The following is a 20,550-nucleotide window of genomic DNA, read 5'->3' on the forward strand; positions in this document are numbered from 1 at the left end:
GCAACCCACTGCAGTACTCTTGCCTGGAAAATTCCATGGACTGAGGAGCCTGGTAGACTACAGTCCATGGGGTCACAAAGAGTCGGACACGACTGAGTGACTTCAATTTCACTTTCACTTTCACTTTCTATTCTGAATAATTTACTCTGGATGTGCTTATTACTACTTCCTTATCTAAAGTTAGATATCTCACGGATCAATGAATCTGTCCTCCCCTTGATGTACTCTGAGAAATAATTTCCTTATTAATATTTGGTATAATAAAGGTCTAACATCAACCCAAAAGACTATGTTCTAAATTGATTCTGTAAATGTTGAACCATAGCTGCATAATTTATTCTTTCTCCTTCCATAGTTAACTTGTAAAAAGTGTAAAGACATAGTAATAGCTTAGTAAAGTATTCATCTGTACTTCAGGTGTGTTTTTATTTATCAATTCATGCCTTCAAGTGTATGGTGTTCGTAGTACATACTTTTTATTATAATAGGATAGAGTCATAAAGTATTTACTTTTGTTTTAAAAATCAACACTGTCAGGCTTCCTGGTGGCTCAGTGGTATAGAGTCCACCTGCCAATGCAGGAGACACAGGTTCAGTCCCTAGTCCGGGAAGATCCCGCCTCCCAAAGTAACTTATGCCCACACACCACGACTACTGAGCCTGTGCTCTAGAACCGGGAGCCTCGGCTGCCGAGCCACGGACCTCAGCTACCGAAGCCTGCATGCCCTAGAGCCTGTGCTCTGCAACAGGAGAAGCCGTTGCAATGAGAAGCCCATGCACTGTAACTAGACAGTAACCCCCGCTCACCTCAACTAGATCAAAGACCATGCTGCAACAAAGACCCAGTGTAAGCAAAAATCAATCAATCAATAAAATTATTTTTTTTTTAAATCAACATTGTGATAAAAGAGAAACCACATGCCAACTGTTTGGTCCAGAGCTGTTTATCTCGTGTAGGTCACTGTCTCCTTCCTTGATTCTAGCCCTAGGAACTCATTCCTCTTCCTTCTTCCTTCTAATAGCTACTACCACCTACCCTATTTCTTGCATTTGTACACATAACTAAGACTGGCTACAGTCTGAAATAGTCTTCTCTAAAGTCTTTTATTTGCTGTCCCACAATGTGAAAGTACAGATGTTTCTTTTTCTTTTTTTTTTTTAATATTTTGCTATACACAGCCATAAGAGAAACAAACCAGAAATAAGAAGCAATAGAATGTTTCAGAGGAAGTTGCAAATCAGTTGCTCACAGTCCTGACTGGGTTCACAACTATATTTTGTTTAGGCTTTTTTGTGTATTTTCAAAATTTGAACTAGTTGCCAAGACTTTTTAATGTGAAAATCCATATTTAGAGCTCTAATTGAAAAGTTCGATTATCTAGCCCACGTCTCATTCCTGGTCGGCCATAGTTAGCAGGAGCTGAGGTGAAGCTTCCCCTGTTTAGATGAGTTGTTCCCTCTTCAGGCCCCTACAGTCCTTAGTTGGCGTGTTTTACTTACTTACGTAGCCCCTCTATGTATGTTCGTTTTCGACACCTGGCTTACGGGATCTTAAATGAATAAAGTTCCTTCATTTATGGTCGTTTTTATTCATAGTTTGTACTTCCCGACTCACGATTGAGAAAGTATTTGGAATACTCCAAAGGGAGGCCTCTGAGATTTATGCTTTCTATGTTTTACCCTTGACTGTAGAAATTACCAAAACTTTCCCAAATGTATAATGTCCTATTCCCCAGTAGAAACGAATGTCTTCCCCTGAGGAATTCAAAATAGTCAGAAAAATGGATGTCATATTGTTTAGTGTGGGGGTTTATGTCTTTGGTTAAATTTCAACTCCTACATCAGATTTTTTATGTTGATTTGTACACATTGATACAGAAGATCTGCACAGCTCCATCAGAAGGCATATGTAACCTTCTGTACATATTGCATGTCTGTAATAGTGTTTTGTTTCAAAAGGAGTTTTCTTAACGACCCATCATGCTTTTTTTAGCCCTGTAGATTACATTTTCTTCCAACTATTTAATTGTGCTAAAATGTTTGTTCTTTTCCTATTTCTAGGGTAGTTTTTGGCAATTGTAATGGCATTGCAATGGTTGACTACCTCCAGAAAGCAGTACTCCTCAACCTGGGCACTATTGAATTGTATGGCTCCAATGATCCTTATCGGAGAGAACCCCGATCTCCTCGTAAATCTCGACAACCTTCAGGAGGTAAAAAGAAAGAAATCCTGAGCTTTAGGATTTCCATAAATGCCAAGTTACTTCTGTGAATATAAGTACTTCCGTTAGGTAAATAGCTTATCTGATTGTGTCTGTTTGTATAAACTGTCAAAAAAAATAGTAAAAGGTATCAACCTCCTTTTTTGTTTTCTATTGTTATTAGTTTATGCATTTGTTTTTAATATTTTAAGATTTTATTTAACATTGGGAAGGAACCACAGTTTCAGACTTCTTTAGCTAAATTACTATGATGGGAAAATTTATCATTACAGAACAAAAGTTAATTTCATAGTTCTGTCCCTTTTACTGTTTAATAGTGTGAGACCAGCAGTTTATTGTTTTGAGTATCAAAGGAATAATTTCCCACATAAAAAAAATGTAGATGCAAAAGTGAATTTGAACTCTGTGATATACAGCATTCTCAGACAGATTCAGTGCAAGCCCAGATCCATTAAGAATTCTCTCTGTAGCATTCTTTTGTGTTTGCTAGATAATTAATCTTATTTTAAATGTTTAAATACTAATGACTCATGGAACACATATATAGTTAGCTGTTTATACCAGTACTCCTCACCTTTTTTTTTTTTTCCCAAACCTCATGACAGACACAGAAAATGACATTGGATCTCTGGCATGTAGACATATGTTAATGGGGCCTCCAGTGGTGGTGACTGATCTCTGAGCTCCAGACTCCCTAGGACCTGCCCAGGGGGACCAGGGATTCAAGAGAACTCCATCTGTGGCAGATGTAACCTAACCTGTTTGCAAAATGCCACTGGGAAGCCCTGATCTACATCTCCTAACTCAGACTCTCTGAATTAAAATTCTTTCTGACATTCATTTCTCAGTTGCTTTCAAAACATTTTTTGCTGATACTAAATACCTCTCATAATTCACGACAGAAGAAAAGAAAAAGGTGATGGATTATAGATCTTACTGTCACTTTGGCAATAGTTGAATATTTTTTTCTGTTTTTGTCTATGTGATCATTTTGTCATGTGTTATCTTCAGAAATTGTTGTCCCAACCATACCATTCTAGTATCTTTGTCTCCTTTTTTTTTCTTTTGCTTTTCGTTGCTTCACTGAGGCATGCTGATTGTGACTTCTTGCATGTGCGGCGTTTCTAGCTTATATTCTGAATCTGTGAAAAAACTCCGTTCTTCTTTTTTAAGTAAGTTATTCATTCCACGTCAGTAAAGTCATGACAGTGTATTTTGTCTGTAAAACTATTTTTTTCTCATTTATTTTTTAAAAAGCTTGTTAAAGCATTCTATATCCAAAATAATATACTCATTATTTAAATTCATCTCATAATATATAAATGAAAACAGCTACTGAAATATTTGTGTTCCAATCCAGTTTCTTTATAAAGCAAAGAAATTAATATGTAGTGTCAGAAAGTTAAACATTGTCTTGATAGAAAAGGAGGAGTGGTAAAAATTTCATTACTCTTGAAATTAATTTCTTTTCTTGTTCATACTCATCATAACTTACATAAAATTACTAGAAATTAAATACCTAAGTTCATCCAAGGTTAAAGACCAATTCCACCATGTGATTTTAATTTTTTTTCTTGCATTCCATTGCATCCTATTTTATTCTTTAATAAGCATTATCATATTATTCATATTATTATATGCTTCAGTTTGTATTAAAGAGTTACACATTTAGGTATAAATGTGTAAGCAGGAGAACTTAAGCAGGAGAACTACTTAAATTTTTATCAGTTTAAGATGTTATTGTTATGCTCACTTGAACAATATTAAGGAGAAAGAAAAAGTTAAAAATTAAGAGAAAATTATTTTAAAACATACTTTAACATTTCAAGAATATTTGTGTCTTCTAAAATATATTATTTATATTTAAAATAAAATAAAATATAGAATAACTGTTAATAAAATTCTTTGATTACATTGATGCAAGAAAGATTTTTTGCTAAAGTGTATGTTTTAGCATATGTTCTTGAAGTGAAGCCCAAATACCATGAAATTGTTCTTTTATAATAGATCAGTATGAATGGAGAAACTTTTTTTTGCTACTACTTGGTGCTAGTAGGTTTTCATAAAGAATATAATGGCACTCATGAAATTATTTTGTGAGATAAAATATTGTCATTTAAGTGTTTTGTAGTTGTCTTAAAATACAGTTGAACTATTGAGTAAAATATCTACAGTATTTTCATAATAAAAATTATGAAACTGTCACAGGGTACAAGTAGTGGTGAAGTATTTCAGCTGCATATATGTATCTGCTGATTATCGTAATTCTGTTGGGTTGTTGACCAGAAAGTTCAATTGGGTTTTTCTATATCATCTTACCAGGTAGTGCAGTGGTAAAGAATCCTCCTGCCAATGCAGGAGGCAAAAAGACGTGGGTTCCGTTCCTGGGTCGGGAAGATCCCCTGGAGTAGGAAATGGCAACCTACTCCAATGTCTTTGCCTGGAAAATTACGTGGACAGAGAAGCCTGGTGGGGTACAGTCCATTCATGTCTCAAAGAGTCAGACACCCCCCCCACCACACACACACACATACCATCTTACGGAAAAGCCCAAACAAACTTTTCAGCCAGCACAGTATTAAAACAGACCAAATTCTCTACTCTCATGTAGCTCACATTATACTGGAAAAGACAGAGTTTGAAAAGATAAGTGGTATATAGTAAGTTACATAGTAGTGCCAAAGGAAAAAATAATTAAATGAGGGGGATTTGAAATAGTGACAAGGGTGTTACATTCTAAATAGAGCATCTTGAGCAAAGATTTAAAGGAGACAGCTGTTCTTCATGAGGGTGTCTGTAGAGAGAACATTTCAGGTTGAGAACAGCAAGTATAGTGGCTCAGAAGCAGTGTAACTAGTGAGTTCAAGGTTACAGTGAAGGATCAGTGCGGCTGATGAGAGAGTCAGGGAGATGGTGAAGTAGGTAGGAGAGGAAATAAAGTCAGAGAGGTAATGGGATACCCATAGTCACATAATGAATACCACAGTCACGTACCATAGGATCATATACATCAACCAGTCTTCTTGGACTTGACTTTAGCTTTTACCCTGAGTCAGATGGAAAGCATGGAAGGGATTTTTAGCTTATTCCAGAATTTAATAACTAAATTATTCCTATCACACTTGAATTTAGCTTCCTAAATGATTCCTCCTAGGCTGTTTTAAGAAGGAAAATTAACATCTCTTACTACATTTTTATAGAGTTTAGTTGTCGTTCAGTCGCTAAGTTATATCCAACTCTTTGTGACCCCATGGACTGTAGCACACAAGGCTCTTCTGTCCTCCACTGTCTCCCAGAGTTTGCTCAAACAGTTGACAAAATGCCAAAGACTCAAAATTTCAAAATTAATTATTTTTATTCAGTACCAGGCTCATTGTAATACTGGAACATATTATCACTATTTATTTACTTAGTTGAGGAATATGAGATCACATGGTGTTTGCTGTTCTCTGCCTGATTTACTTCACTTAGCATAATGTCCTCAAGGTCCATCCACATTGTCACAAATGGCAAAATTTCATTCATTTTTATGGCTGAATAATATTCCATTGTATATTTATAACTCTTTTTCATCTATGCATCTACCAATAGACACTTGAATTGTTTCCATATATCTCTACTGTTTAAAGACCTGCTATCTTAAGGCTTTATCAAGGAAAAGTTTATTTATATATGTAGATATTATGTCAGAGATTAATACATGCATACCTATAATTAATCTGTCATCTTAGAAAGACTAGTTTTTCTGTTTTCTAGAATCATTAGTTTGATGAAAGTTAAAAAGAAAAAAAAAAACTGTCATTCAAAAGCTCCCTATTCAGTGAAGACAGTAAGACACAGTTCAAAATAGAAGACACTCCTTATAAACTCAATTCAGTACTCGTGTGTGCTAAGTTGCTTCAGACATGTCTGATTCTTTGTGACCCTATGGACTGTAGCCCACCAGGCTCCTCCATCTGTGGAATTCTCCAGGCAAGAGTACTGGAGTGGGTTGCCATGCCCTCCTCCAGGGGAGCTTCCCGAGCTAGGGATTGAACCTGTGCCCTTATGTCTCCTACGTTGTCAGGCGGGTTCCTTACCACTAGCGCCACCTGGGAAGCCCAGTCTAGTGCTCAGCATTCTCTAAATGTCTCTGTAAGAGCTCTCCAGGGACTGTAAAGATGGTGACGTTATGTCTTTTACCAGAGGAGTAGAAAGGCAGATACTGGTCATAACGTGCACATATGTTGATTTCACACCTGATAACTTCTGAGGCCTAGACATGCAGCTTTTGTCCATTGCCCAGCTATCCCAAGCTCCCTGACTATGAGTGTCCGAGATGGCATCTTCCAGTAGAAGTCTGTTCATCTACATTGGAAATCTGTTGACTGGTATAGCCACCTTCATTAATTATCTTACTAGATTTCCTGGATAACTTGCTGCTTCACTTTGTATTTCTGTATCGTGGAGATGGCTTCTATTCTTAATGCTTATGAACCAGCCTCTTCCAGCTTCAGAGTTTTCTGCAGCTTCCATACTTCTCTCAGTCTTCATAAAATTAAAGAGAGTTAGGGCCTTCCTCTGGATTGGGTTTTGGGTTAAAGGGATGTTGTGACTGATGGAATCTTCTATCCAGACCACTGAAGCTTTCTGCCTATCAGAGCAAGGCCATTTCACTTGATCATTCATGTGTTCATTGGAGTAGCACTTTGAACTTCCTTCAAGAACTTTTCCTTTACTGTCACAACTTGGATAACTGTTTGGCTTAAGAGGCCTAGGTTCTAGCCTTCCTGAGTTTTTGACATGCCTTCCTCACCAAGCTTAATTATTTCTGGTTTTGGATTTAAAGAGAACGGAGAGTGACTGACTGACTCATCCTTTCACCTGAACCCTTAGAGGCCATTGTAGGGTTATTAACTGATGTACTCTCAATTTTGTGTCTCGGGGAATAGGGAAGCCGGAGGAGAGAGAGAGAGAAAGATGGGAAGGGCAGGTCAATGGAGCAGTCAGAACACAGATGTTTCTTAGCTAAGTTTGCTATCTTATGTGAGTGTGGTGTGTGGTGCCCCAAAACAATTAAAAATAGTAACATTAAAGATCGTGATCACAGATCATCTTAGAAAATGTAATATTTCAAACTCTTTTGTTATTGTTATGAGAATTAACCAAGATATGACATAGAAACATGAAGTGACAAATACTGTTAAAAAAAATGGTGTCTGTAGGCCATCTCCATGCAGGGTGCCCACAACCTTCCATTTGTTTTTCAAAAAAAGCAATTTCAGAAAAATGCAATAAAACACGGTATGATTGTATTTTAAATGTTGCAGATTTGGTGGTACAAAATATTTTCTTAATTATTTGTCAGTAATATTTAAGGGAGTATATTTGAAATATACTTAGCAGAAACAACTTTGAGACATGAGTTGGGAGTCCCTATAATGTAAAAAAAAAATCACCAAAAAAGTCACCAAATAAATTTTTCCCTCAAGAGAAATTTAATAAGCAGTATATCATATGCCCTCAAATTGCTGACTTTGAACAAAATCCTATGTTATGTCTAATGTCCTTGAAGAACAGCAGATTGAAAATTGTTACTGATTTAACTGGTGACTTCTGTATTAGTTTTAATATCAGAATGCTGCTATATTCCTATCTCAAAGCTATTGAACATAGTATCAATGCCAGCATAGTCTGATAACCTGCTTAGTTTTTAAAAATGGACTGTCATTAGAAATGTACTGTAAATAGGAGGTACAACTGCACTTACATAAACTTGTGTGTGGTATGACTTGGTCTGGGTTTTGTTTCTCAGCAGGTCTGTGCGACATTAGTGAAGGGGCAGTAGTCCCAGAAGATCGCTGCAAATCTCCAACTTCCGGTAATTTGCTTTTTATTTTATTAGTAGTTGTAGTGCTAAAAAAATATAATGTGCAGAATTCTTATAGATAAACATTTAAATTACACCTACATGGAGCTTTTGTGTTACCTATTTATTCTTAAAATTATAACTATATTCTTTGCATTCTAATTAAGTTAAAAGAAATGCATTAGATAAAAATCTACAAGTGTTACCTGTTGAGAGTAATGCAGGAGTTTATTTAGCTTTCTAATATTTATACTTTTGGGGAGATAATAGATCTTATTTCTTACCATTGGATCAGAGGTTTAGTTATCTGCAATCTTGTCTTTGCTCTTGGTAGTCCTGGAGTCAGCTGGTAAAATAGTGCTCTAATCCTTGAATAATGTCTATTTAAATGTTATGAGAGATTTTGTTATGAGAGATTTTTAACACTTATTGTCTAATGGTGACTGTGGACAGTTAGAATAATTGTAGACTAGTTATATTTGGTTTTGATTTAATCAAAGTAATATATAATTTTATAGCTATATTAAAGCATTTGTCCTTTGTTATCCATATATTGGCCTTATGTAACCTATGTATATGTTACTATTTCAGAGGAACATTACTTTTAATTCTCCTTAATTAAAATTAAGAGGATCCTGAATTTATCAGGTTTTTTTTTTAGTGGATTGAAAATTTGCTAAAATGTAATAGTTTAACTTCATAATTTTAATAAACGTGTTTGAAGGCTGGGACTTTTCATCAGCTTTCTCGTGGAAAGATTGTTCTTAGCTTAAAGTAACACTGTTCATGGACAGATTTTGATCCTCCATGCGTAGTTCTGCTATATCATAAATTATTAAAGAATAAGAAAAACTAAAGTGCATTTTACTTCCTCATATTTCAGTTGACCATTTTATTAGCTGTAGGACCATAAAAGCTTATGTGAGGTTTTCTTTTTAAAATTGCATTTTCCTGATATTGCTCAAGCTAATCATTTCTTCTCTTAAAATATATACACCTTCTGGTTTTCTTATTATTTAAGTTTCACATTTAAGTTCAGTCATAACACTAATAAAACACATGCAACTATAATATATAATATTAGGGCTGAACATTGGTAGCATAACACTGAACAAATAATGTGGAGCAGTATGTACTTCCCGTCTCACAGGATGAAAGCTATTTCTCAATATAATTTTGAATTATAATATCTCTCTTAATTATTGCTGTTTTTCCTCCAACTATATACAGTACTATTCCGATCTTCTCACCTTACCTCAAGGCCATGTGAACGCAGTTGTCAGTATGTTAAGTCTATAAACTGAATTGGAAAACATGGACATGTGATATATTGTCTTTTAATATATTAAATGACCATCAAATGTGTTTTAACAAGATTCAGCCAAAGTACATTAATACTCCTTTTAATCCTAAGGCATACTTTCAGTAGGTATGTATAAATAACAATTTGAAATAACCCAACAAGAGGTAATTGTAGATAAACATGATCAGTTCAGTCTGTTCAGTTGCTTAGTCATGTCCGAGTGTTTGCAACCTCATGAACAGCAGCATGCCAGACCTCCCTGTCCATCACCAACTCCCAGAGTTCACCCAAACTCATGTCCATCGAGTAGGTGATGCCATCCTGCCATCTCATCCTCTCTCGTCCCCTTCTCCTCCTGCCCCCAATCCCTCCCAGCATCAGGTCTTTTCCAATGAGTCAGCTCTTCACATGAAGTGGCCAAAGTACTGGAGTTTCAGCTTCAGCATCTGTCCTTCCAGTGAACACCCAGGACTGATCTCCTTTAGGATGGACTGGTTGGATCTCCTTGCAGTCCAAGGGACTCTCAAGAGTCTTCACCACCACAGTTCAAAAGCATCAATTCTTCGATGCTCAGCTTTCTTCACAGTCCAAATCTCACATCCATACGTGACCACTGGAAAAACCATAACCTTGAATAAACGGACCTTTGTTGTCAAAGTAATGTCTCTGCTTTTGAATATGCTATATAGGTTGATCATAACTTTCCTTACAAGGAGTAAGTGTCTTTTAATTTCATGGCTGCAGTCACCATCTGCAGTGAATTTGGAGCCCCCAAAATAAAGTCTGACACTGTTTCCACTGTTTCCCCATCTATTTCCCATGAGGTGATGGGACCAGATGCCATGGATCTTAGTTTTCTGAATGTTGAACTTTAAGCCAATTTTTTCACTCTCCTCTTTCACTTTCATCAAGAGGCTTTTTAGTTCCTCTTCACTTTCTGCCATAAGGGTGGTGTCATCTGCATATCTGAGGTTACTGATATTTCTCCCGGCAATCTTGATTCCAACTTGTGCTTCTTCCAGGCCAGCGTTTCTCATGATGTATCTGCACATAAGTTAAATAAGCAGAGTGACAATATACAGACTTAATGTACTCCTTTTCCTATTTGAAACCAGTCTGTTGTTCCATGTCCAGTTCTAACTGTTGCTTCCTGACCTGCATACAGATTTCTCAAGAGGCAGGTCAGGTGGTCTGGTATTCCCATCTCTTTCAGAATTTTCCGCAGTTTATTGTGATCCACACAAAGGCTTTGACATAGTCACTAAAGCAGAAATAGATGTTTTTCTGGAACTCTCTTGCTTTTTCCATGATCCAGCGGATGTTGGCAATTTGATCTTTTGTTCTTCTGCCTTTTCTAAAACCAGCTTGAACATCTGGAAGTTCACGGTTCACGTATTGCTGAAGCCTGGCTTGGAGAATTTTGAGCATTACTTTACTAGCATGTGAGATGAGTGCAATTGTGCAGTTCAGTTCAGTCCCTCAGTTGTGTCCAACTCTTTGCGACCCCATGAATTGTAGCACTCCAGGCCTCCCTGTCCATCACCAACTCCCGGAGTTCACCCAAACTCACGTCCATCGAGTTGGTGGTGCCATCCAACCATCTCATCCTCTGGCGTCCCCTTCTCCTCCTGCCCCCAATCCCTCCCAGCATCAGAGTCTTTTCCAATGAGTCAGCTCTTCACATGAGGTGGCCAAATATTGGAGTTTCAGCTTTAGCATCAGTCCTTCCAAAGTACACCCAGGACTGATCTCCTTTAGGATGGACTGGTTGGATCTCCTTGCAGTCCAAGGGACTCTCAAGAGTCTTTTCCAACACTGCAGTTCAGAAGCATAAATTCTTCGATGCTCAACTTTCTTCACAGTCCAACTCTCACATCCATACTTGACCACTGGAAAAAGCATAGCCTTGGCTAGACGGACCTTTATTGGCAAAGTAATGTCTCTGCTTTAGAATATGCTATCTAGGTTGGTCATAACTTTCCTTCCAGGGAGTAAGCATCTTATAATTTCATGGCTGCAGTCACCATCTGCAGTGATTTTGGAGCCCCAAAAAATAAAGCCTGACAATGTTTCCACTGTTTCCCCATCTATTTCCCATGAGGTGATGGGACCAGATGCCATGATCTTAGTTTAGTTTGAGCATTCTTTGGCATTGCCTTTCTTTGGGATTGGAATGAAAACTGACCTTTTCCAATCCCGTGGCCACTGCTGAGTTTTCCAAATTTGCTGGCATATTGAGTGCAGCACTTTCACAGCATCATCTTTCAGGATTTGAAAGAGCTCAACTGGAATTCCATCACCTCCACTAGCTTTGTTCGTAGTGATGCTTTCTACGACCCACTTGACTTCACATTCCAGGATGTCTGGCTTTAGTTGAGTGATCGTACCATCATGATTATCTTGGTCGTGAAGATCTTTTTTGTACAGTTCTTCTGTGTATTCTTGCCACCTCGTCTTAATATCTTCTGCTTCTGTTAGGTCCAGACCATTTCTGTCCTTTATTGAGCCCATCTTTGCATGAAATGTTCCCTTGGTATCTCTAATTTTCTTGAAGAGATCTCTAGTCCTTCCCGTTCTGTTGTTTTCCTCTATTTCTTTGCACTGATCGCTGAGGAAGGCTTTCTTATCTCTCCTTGCTATTCTTTGGAACTCTGCATTCAGATGCTTATATCTTTCCTTTTCTCCTTTGCTTTTCACTTCTCTTCTTTTCACAGCTATTTGTAAGGCCCCCTCAGCCAGCCATCTTGCTTTTTTGCATTTCTTTTCCATGGGGAAGGTCTTGATCCCTGTTTCCTGTACAATGTCAGGAACCTCCGTCCATAGTTCATCAGGTACTCTATCAGATCTAGTCCCTTAAATCGATTTCTCACTTCCACTGTGTAATCATAAGGGATTTGATTTAGGTCATACTGAATGATCTAGTGGTTTTCCCTGCTTTCTTCAGTTTCAGTCTGAATTTGGCAATAAGAAGTTCATGATCTGAGCCACAGTCAGCTCCCAGTCTTGTTTTTGCTGACTGTATAGAGCTTCTCCATCTTTGGCTGCAAATAATATAATCAGTCTGATTTTGGCATTGACCATCTGGTGATGTCCGTGTGTAGAGTATTTTCTTGTTGTTGGAAGAGATAAATATGTAAGTATACTTCAATATAAGTAAATATAAAAAGTGCGTAGTGGTAAAAATTCCAGATTCTCTCTTTAGTACCAGAGCAACTCAAACATCATTCAGCATTTTCAAATATACTGTGCTCTTTGGTTCAGAGGAAAAGAGGATATAGTTGTAACATGCAGAAATTTATGACACCAGGCATTTTTCAGGTGTTTGAAATGCAAAGTAAAAATTGTGACCTCAGAAATTATTGATAAATCACAGATTCTCATCTTTAGACACAAACTTTTATTTAGTTTAGTCCCTGATTATGCTCTGAAGAGTTGTTGAAGACTCGTATCCCTTCATGCATACCAGGAAAGACCACTTTTACAAAAGCAAACCAAACTAGTAGGCAATAATTGTACCTAAAACATGTTTTATATACCAGGAGATAGTTAGTCATGCATGAATACTAAGAACTATCATAGAAATCAGAATAAACTTCTGGAAATAGTTACTAGAAAACAATGTATTTTTGAAAGAAGAAGAAATGCATAAAAAGTGAGTTGGAAGTTCAACGGAATCATAAATACTAAGAAGAGTACCTCTGTTATAGAAAATGAAAGGACATCATCTGCCCTTTATCACAACCAATATGTTCATTTGAAATAATACATATAAGAGAGGAGAAACTTTTTGAAAAGCATTTAAATCCCATAACCAAAATTTGTGATCTGAATAATTTAGCCAACTAATATCAAATCTCTATTCAAAACTCATTCTGAGAAAATCCAAATTACAAGTTTCATTTTCCCTTTCCATTTATTTTTAAATAAACCAACAATAACTCTGAAATAGAAAATTCTTGCCATCCTGAATTAACATAGAAAATTATTTCTGCCATCTCTGTTTGATCTTTATTTCAGAGAACTCAGATTGCTTCACTGAGCACTTTAGTAATGTTGGGATATTTTTAGTACTGTATCCAAAATTTATGTGTATGTGTGTATATGTATATATGTATTTGTATATATACATTTCTAATTGAAGAAAACACAAGGCCACATATCATGAGATGGTGATCTCAGGAGTTTCCATGTACCCTAGAGAAAAAAAATTTTTTAAGCTATATGTATTTTCTGTGCTTGTTTAATCATAGTAATTTGTAAAATATATTCAAGTAGGAAATGCTAAAAACATTTTTGGAACTTTTTCATAAGCTATCATGGAAGTTTTAACAACTAGTAGTAGGCATTTTCAGTTAGGGGAAAAAAGATCTTCTTTTACTTATGTTTATGGCTTATGTTGCCTGCTTTTATGTTGGAGTTACTGAACATTTTTATAATTTTATATTCATGTTTAGATATGCTATCTTGCTATTATTCTGATATAAAATATATAGAATAAAATAAGCATTAATTTTTGTACATTCATGTGGTTATATAGTGTCAGAGATGAATATTATTTTAAATTATATATAACATCTCATAACTGTTATCTTCTTTAATTAATTATATTTATATGAGAAAGGAGGGTACTTATTTATATTCTTGAAAATGTTGCTGAGCTCAGTGTTTCCTGTGTGATATTTCTGGATATAGCATTTATGAGGCTCTCTAAATGCTATTTAGCAAAAATAAGGTAGTTTTAGAAGAGTAATTTTTATGAGACTATTTTAGAAGTAATTGGCTCCTGCCAATGTTGACAGGTTTTACTTGTTCTGAGAAGAGACTTCAAGGATATTTTCCACCTGGCCAAAAAAAGAAAGTATGATTTTGTGGGGAAAGGTCAAATTTTGACCTTATTTATTAAGGCTCAGTACTTTCATTGGGATAAAAAAGAAATCAGCACAGAAAAACCGATTTACTTCCAGTTATATTCTACTCATTTACTTCTAGCAGAAAAGCTTTATTCATTCAGCAAATGTTTACCTAGAGATTCCTACATGCTAAGAACTCCACTGAGTCCTGAAGGGATGAAATGATCAATCAGATAGGGGTCCCAGCTTCTCATTTCAGTTCAGTGGGAAAGGTCAAGTGTGTGTAAACTCAAAATATAAGATGTTAAGTGATTAACATCATAAGAAAAATAAGAAGTAAACTTTTACAGGAATTCAAAGGAGGGGAAGTGATTTATAAGCTGGAGAAATTTTGAAAATTTTAATGTCTATCATTTAAATGTGTTATAAAGAATAGATAGTTTGTAGAATTTCCTTTATAAAAAAAGATTTGTTAGAAGTTAAAGAAATACATTGAAAATTTAGAAACATCTTTTTAAGAAAAAAGGACAAAATCTCAATTATAAAAATATTAGATAAGCTTATTGAAAGTCACAGTTGAAATAAAATATTTTATACCTTATTAAAATAAATATTTGAACATACCTAAAATTGTAAGTATTATCCTCAGTATTTTATAGACCTGTATGATAGTAGTACAATCTATATAAAATTTTAAGGTTTGTATCTAGAAAGCTAACTCTAAAATTAGCCTTATCAGGATAGTACTTGTACAGGATTCTATGTGCCACTAGATAAACCTTATTCAGTTAACTAATATCAAGAATTTTTACATTTTCTTTCACAAACAGTTAGCTCCTTGTATTTTATTTATCTATTCTCCAACTTACAATATATATGAAGATTTTGCCAAATACTTGTATCTTATGGAAAAATTACTATAGGTTAGAGTTAATATATATACTAGAGATTGGTCTACCCTGAAAGATAATGTATTACTGATTGCTATTGCTACTGTAATATTATATGAATTTTTATAACTATGTACACAATATTTTCTTGTGGCCAGTAGTAGTGTGGGAGCCTATCCTAGGGGTTACCAAATTACTCTGTTTGTACTTTTCCCTGTGACAACTCAGTGTTGGTGACTGACTGTATGCCTGTTCCTTCCATTGTCTTCATTTGTGTAGGTTCTTCATCACCCCACAATTCAGATGATGAACAAAAAATGAATAATTTTATAGAAAAGGGTATAGTATCTTTAAAGTATTTTCTTTTAATTACATTTAATTCATTTAGTTTACTTTGAATAGATTTTGACATTTTATATCAAAATATTATTTTCAGTGAAGATCAAAAGCAGAAAGTTTTCCAAGATGGTAGCCAGTGATATAGGTAGGAAATAGACATTTCTATTTTGTTTCTAATCCTTGCTATATGCAATGCTAACGCAGCATCAGAAAATGATCTAATGCATTGCGTTTTGTATATATTAATTTGTTATTCCTATGCTAAATGATAATCTCTTGGGCTGTGTTTCTTCTAAACTCATCGGGACAATAATTATCAAAAATCAGTTAAATTGGGGTTGCAGTTCTTCCTCTGACTTAACTGTGTGAATTGCTCTATTAATTTTTATTTTTGCTTATTTTAAAATAAAGCAGGGTTCAATTTATGACACAAGTAGTACAATTTTTTACTCCAAGGTTGTGAATTTTTTTAATGTATTTGTATTTTTCCTGCCTTTACTGTATCCTCCTCACATTATTAAGACTCCAGATTTCAAGGAAATGGTTTAGAAAAAATTGACATTTAGGCTATAATCTGTACTACCCTTGAGTTAAATAGGAATTTTCTAGGACTCTTGCCCCCCAAGTAAAAATGAGTGGTACTTTGAAATTAATAACTCACTCCAAGATTTTCAAAATTTCAAGTTTGGAGATAAAGACATAGTTAAATTTAGGGATATCATCCAAATAGGATTTTTTAGTCATAAAAGTTTGAATTTTGTCTGAAGATTTTTAAAAGCCAGAGAAACACCATTTTACTGAAAGAGAATACATTTAATCTTTGATTTAAATCCAAATTTTTAATTATATTATTAATATATTATTTATTTCCCCCCAAACTCCCTCCATAAATTCACTGAATTGTATTAAATTAGATGAATTTCTAGGTAGCTGGAATAGATTTACTTTTTTTCAACTCAAAGTTTAATATGTAGTAAAATTAAATTTCAAAAACTCTTAGAAATAGCACCATATTGTCTGTATGTTGTAAATTGAACCCTGTTTAGTCATATTAACATTGGCTGACTCTTAGCACCTCTGGTCATTTTTTGAATAAGGCGATTTATTCTTGGGCAAAGGGCTCTTCATTTATGGAGAATCAATTATTGACTTCTTTGTATTTGTGGTACCTTAGTGAATCATCTGGTAATATTTAAATCACTTTCATTAGCTATGAGCACAGTTGCATAATTCTTTTTCAACAAATTTCCTTTTTAGTATATACTATCTTAATAGTACTTTAGAGATTCTTTTACCTTCGTATTATTTGAAAAATTTGAAGGGACTTTGTATGTACAATTTATCAAAGAACTTGCAGAGTTTAATTACTTAAGAATTTTGCCTTGTGTGAAAGTTACTTTGTATATAATTAAAATTTTTGAATAATTTATCTGTTTGATTTTTGATCCTAGGGTTATATTGTTTTGTTAAATACATTGACTCAATTTTCATTATTTTCTGTGTAATGAATATATAACATTGAATATCTATCTGAGTGTGATTATTTGATTGACTTCGATTAATTTCTTAGAATTGAGAATATTATTTGAAGGATAGTTCTTTGGTAGCATAAAAAATAAAAAAAGCAAGAATGTTATCAAGTTTTTTTGTCATGCTGGTTTCTATAGCTATATTTTTGGGGAGACATGTTAACTTTCTTCAACTTTTCAAACTTATGTTAGTTTTTCACTTCCAGAAACCACAGTTGCAGCTGTGGTTTATATATGTCTGTATTTGTTTTCAGTTGGAATCTTTTAGTATTTTCTATTGACATGTAATTGACTTAAACTATTAGATTAGTTTCAGATAAACAGTGTTGAATACAAGATTCAACATTTTTATACATTACCCACCATACAGAGTTATTACAGTATTTGTGAGTATGTTCCCTGTGCTATACATTACATCCTTGTGACTTACTTTGTAACTGATATTTTTATTATTCCAACATATATCCCAGGTGATATAGAAGGAAAAACGTACTTCTCCATTTCTTCATTTCCTTTTTTAATCCACTCAGTAACCTCAGTTAGCTCCTCATTGTTATTTCCCTGTTTTCCGTATGACAGCACTGTCAAAGGGTATACAGAGTATCTGTTGGTGACACAGCTAACACATGTCAGAGCCACGATTTATACTGAGGTTGTCCAACTCCACTGTTTGTCCTCTTCAACACTGTACTGTATTACCTCTTAAGAAAATTTACTGAAGCCTGTAAGGATTCAAAGACAAATCTGTCGTATGGCTTATAACTAGATCATCTGGTTATGACTCTGTTCTATCTACATGGTAACCTGGAAAAATAAAAAGATGGTTCATATCAAACTCTGTCTAAGCTCTAGCTCGTGGGTGCCATCATGGTACCCATCACCCAACTATAGTATACAGTGCCTGGAAGTCTACCTTTCTCAAAGAGCAGATTCAAGTGAAAGTAACAGGAGTCAACAGTAGAGTTCCCTGATCTGTCTATCTGAAGCCTGGCTTCATTGTTTCCTAACTGACAGTTAATTCAGGTAAATGACACTGACAGTGAGGTCATTGTTCATGCATAAGAATAACAGCCTAGAAAGACATAACAGTAGTATTGTGAATTAACAGTAAAAATATAGAAGAGTGTACTGTATAATGCAACTGTAGCATCCCTGTGCATATAGGGATTTGTTTTGCCTGTTCATACTTTATGATTATTTTTGTTACTAAAAATCTTAATGGCCAGAATTTTAAAAATCAATAACTTTCCCATAGTAATTTCTGTAAATCATTTTGAAAATAATATTGGTTATCAATTTTTTATTCATTATTTATATTTTATAAAATTTCAGAAATATATAAAGCTTTTTGTTATTCTAAGTTTATATAAAAATAGTCCTAAAATATGTATCTTTGTTAAAGTATTAAACAAATTTTTCATGATGTACTTGTGAATAAAATATGGTCCAGATGTTAGCATTCTTTGGTAGATTTTGATTAAACTTCTCTAAAGATTATTCTCTCTCATTATGAGTACTTTATTCAGAAAGTAGATACCTAGCTCTATTCTGTAGTCGCTTATCCTGCCCATGTCCCGTTTTATTACTAATATCCATATAGAAGGAATGAAAGTGTAAGGAGGAAGTAATATTGGAGATTAAAGAATAAAGAGTCAGGAAATAAGGTCACTTAATTAGTGCTGTGCCAAAACAAGCAGGAGTAATAGCGCCATGTAATGAGCACCCCTAAGTTCTACATATTACACTAGGCGTTTGTCATATGGTATTTGTTAATTATAAGAAAGATAACACCTGCAGAGCCCTTTTTAATTTCTCAAATTTCTGAATTAGCTATTACTTTGGGAATGATTGGTTTTCTTGCTTAGCAAAAACTGAAGTAAGTTTTGAAGTCAATTTAAATGAGAATAATGCCTAGTTGCTGTTTTCATGAGTTCTCCCATACATGTGTACTTGCTTAGTTGCTCAGTCATGTCACTCCTTGCAACCCCATGAACTGTAGCCCCAGGCTCCTCGTCTATGCATGGGATTCTCCAGGCAAGAACACTGCAGTGGGTGGCCATGTCCACCTCCAGGGGATCTTCCCAACCCAGGATCAAACCCATGTCTCTTGCGTCTCCTGCGCTGGCAGATGAATTCTTTACCACTCTGCCACCACATGGGTCCCAGTTACTCCTTTTTTATATTTAAGTGTTCTAACAGACTTAGATCTGTTCTGAATCATATTTTAAATCACTGACTCATTAAATCCTGCATTTTAAAGCAACTCAGCCCTTTTATTTTTCAAGAAAAGAATTTGAGCCTCAAAGAAGTCAAATGCATATCCAAAGTAATAGCATATGGTAATGACTTAGTCAAGGTCAGAATCCCAGTTTCTTGATCCTATACTACAGCATGTATCTGCTTTCATAATATGTGGGTCGTCTTGTACTCTCTTCCCAATTCATTTATGTTTACAGTTTGAAAAACAATTTCTCAGAGGTTTGTTTGGAATTTTCTATATGAATTTGAAAAGATATGTATGTAATTAAGGTTTGTTTTTTGTTTACAATTTTAATTTGATTTTTTTATTTTGTTCTAAGAATTTTAAGTTTGTAAATTATTCTAATTTATTATAAAACAAAGTAGCACTGATATTTCTAGTTTATATCCCCCAATATTCATCCCAAAATACGGCTGCTGCATCTATAGAAGTTCGTCTTTATATTTAATCCTCAATATGGCCATTGAAAGAACAGAAGCTTGTCTTGAAAGAGAAGATGAGTCAAGTATTCATTAAACCCCTTTTACAGGTAACTTGAATATTTTCTACTTTGAAAATAGATTATTATGTAATATTAATACTTACCCTTACTTGGTCAAGAACTAAATTTCACAGACAGGTACTTTAAAACCACTGTGTAAGTCAGAGTTCCTCTAAATTAATTTCTTTTTCTTTTTCAGGATGACTAAAGTCTGAGGATTTTGGCATATCACGTATTCAAACTCTAATTCTGTTTCTGACTGTATTTTCTGTCAAATCGCATAATAAAATATGCTCAGCAAAGTCTGTGTCTTATATACCAGTACTTACTGTATATGCGTCTCTACAGAATCATCTTTTTCTAACATTCAAAGGCTATACAGTGATCTTTCTAGAAATAACTTGCTGTTTGCTTCCTAACATAAAGAAAATTAGTCCAAACTAAAGTTACATTACTGAAATATTTTTTGTCAACTATTGTTTGACCAGAACTATTAATATTAATGTGGCGATCTATTTTATGTCATTACTTATTATATTTATTTCGTAGAGTTGCCATAGGAAAATACTACAAACTGAGTGGCTTAAATAATAGAAATTTACTTTCTCTAGAATGGTTCTGGAGGCTAGAATTCCAAGATCAAAGGAGTGACAGGTTTTTGTGTGTGTGTGTGTGTGTTTTTGTTTTCTCCTCTGAGGCCTCTGTCCTTGACTGCCTTCTTGCTATGTTTTCACATAGTCTGCTAGGCACATGCACCCCTGGTGTGTCTGTGTGTCCGGATTTCTTCTTATATGTGCCAATCAGATTGGATTGGTCTACTCACTTAGT

At 34.8% G+C, this 20,550-nt stretch overlaps 1 protein-coding gene across 5 annotated transcripts in view; it reads left to right on the forward strand.

Moving 5' to 3' along the window:
* The window catches only part of STXBP5 (syntaxin binding protein 5), a 169,071-nt gene that overhangs the window by 115,445 nt on the left and 33,076 nt on the right, over positions 1-20,550 (forward strand). Inside the window, exons 18-21 of one of the 5 annotated variants that reach the window (XM_005684892.3) lie at positions 2,062-2,213; positions 8,017-8,082; positions 15,393-15,452; positions 15,550-15,597. In XM_005684892.3, the coding sequence (XP_005684949.1) occupies positions 2,062-2,213; positions 8,017-8,082; positions 15,393-15,452; positions 15,550-15,597 (326 nt within the window). The remainder of the gene's footprint in view (positions 1-2,061; positions 2,214-8,016; positions 8,083-15,392; positions 15,453-15,549; positions 15,598-20,550) is intronic. The other 4 variants (XM_018053316.1, XM_018053317.1, XM_018053318.1 and 1 more) reach the window with 4 other exon arrangements.

Source organism: Capra hircus, chromosome 9, assembly GCF_001704415.2.
Source record: "Capra hircus breed San Clemente chromosome 9, ASM170441v1, whole genome shotgun sequence".
Classification (NCBI taxonomy): Eukaryota; Metazoa; Chordata; class Mammalia; order Artiodactyla; family Bovidae; genus Capra; species Capra hircus.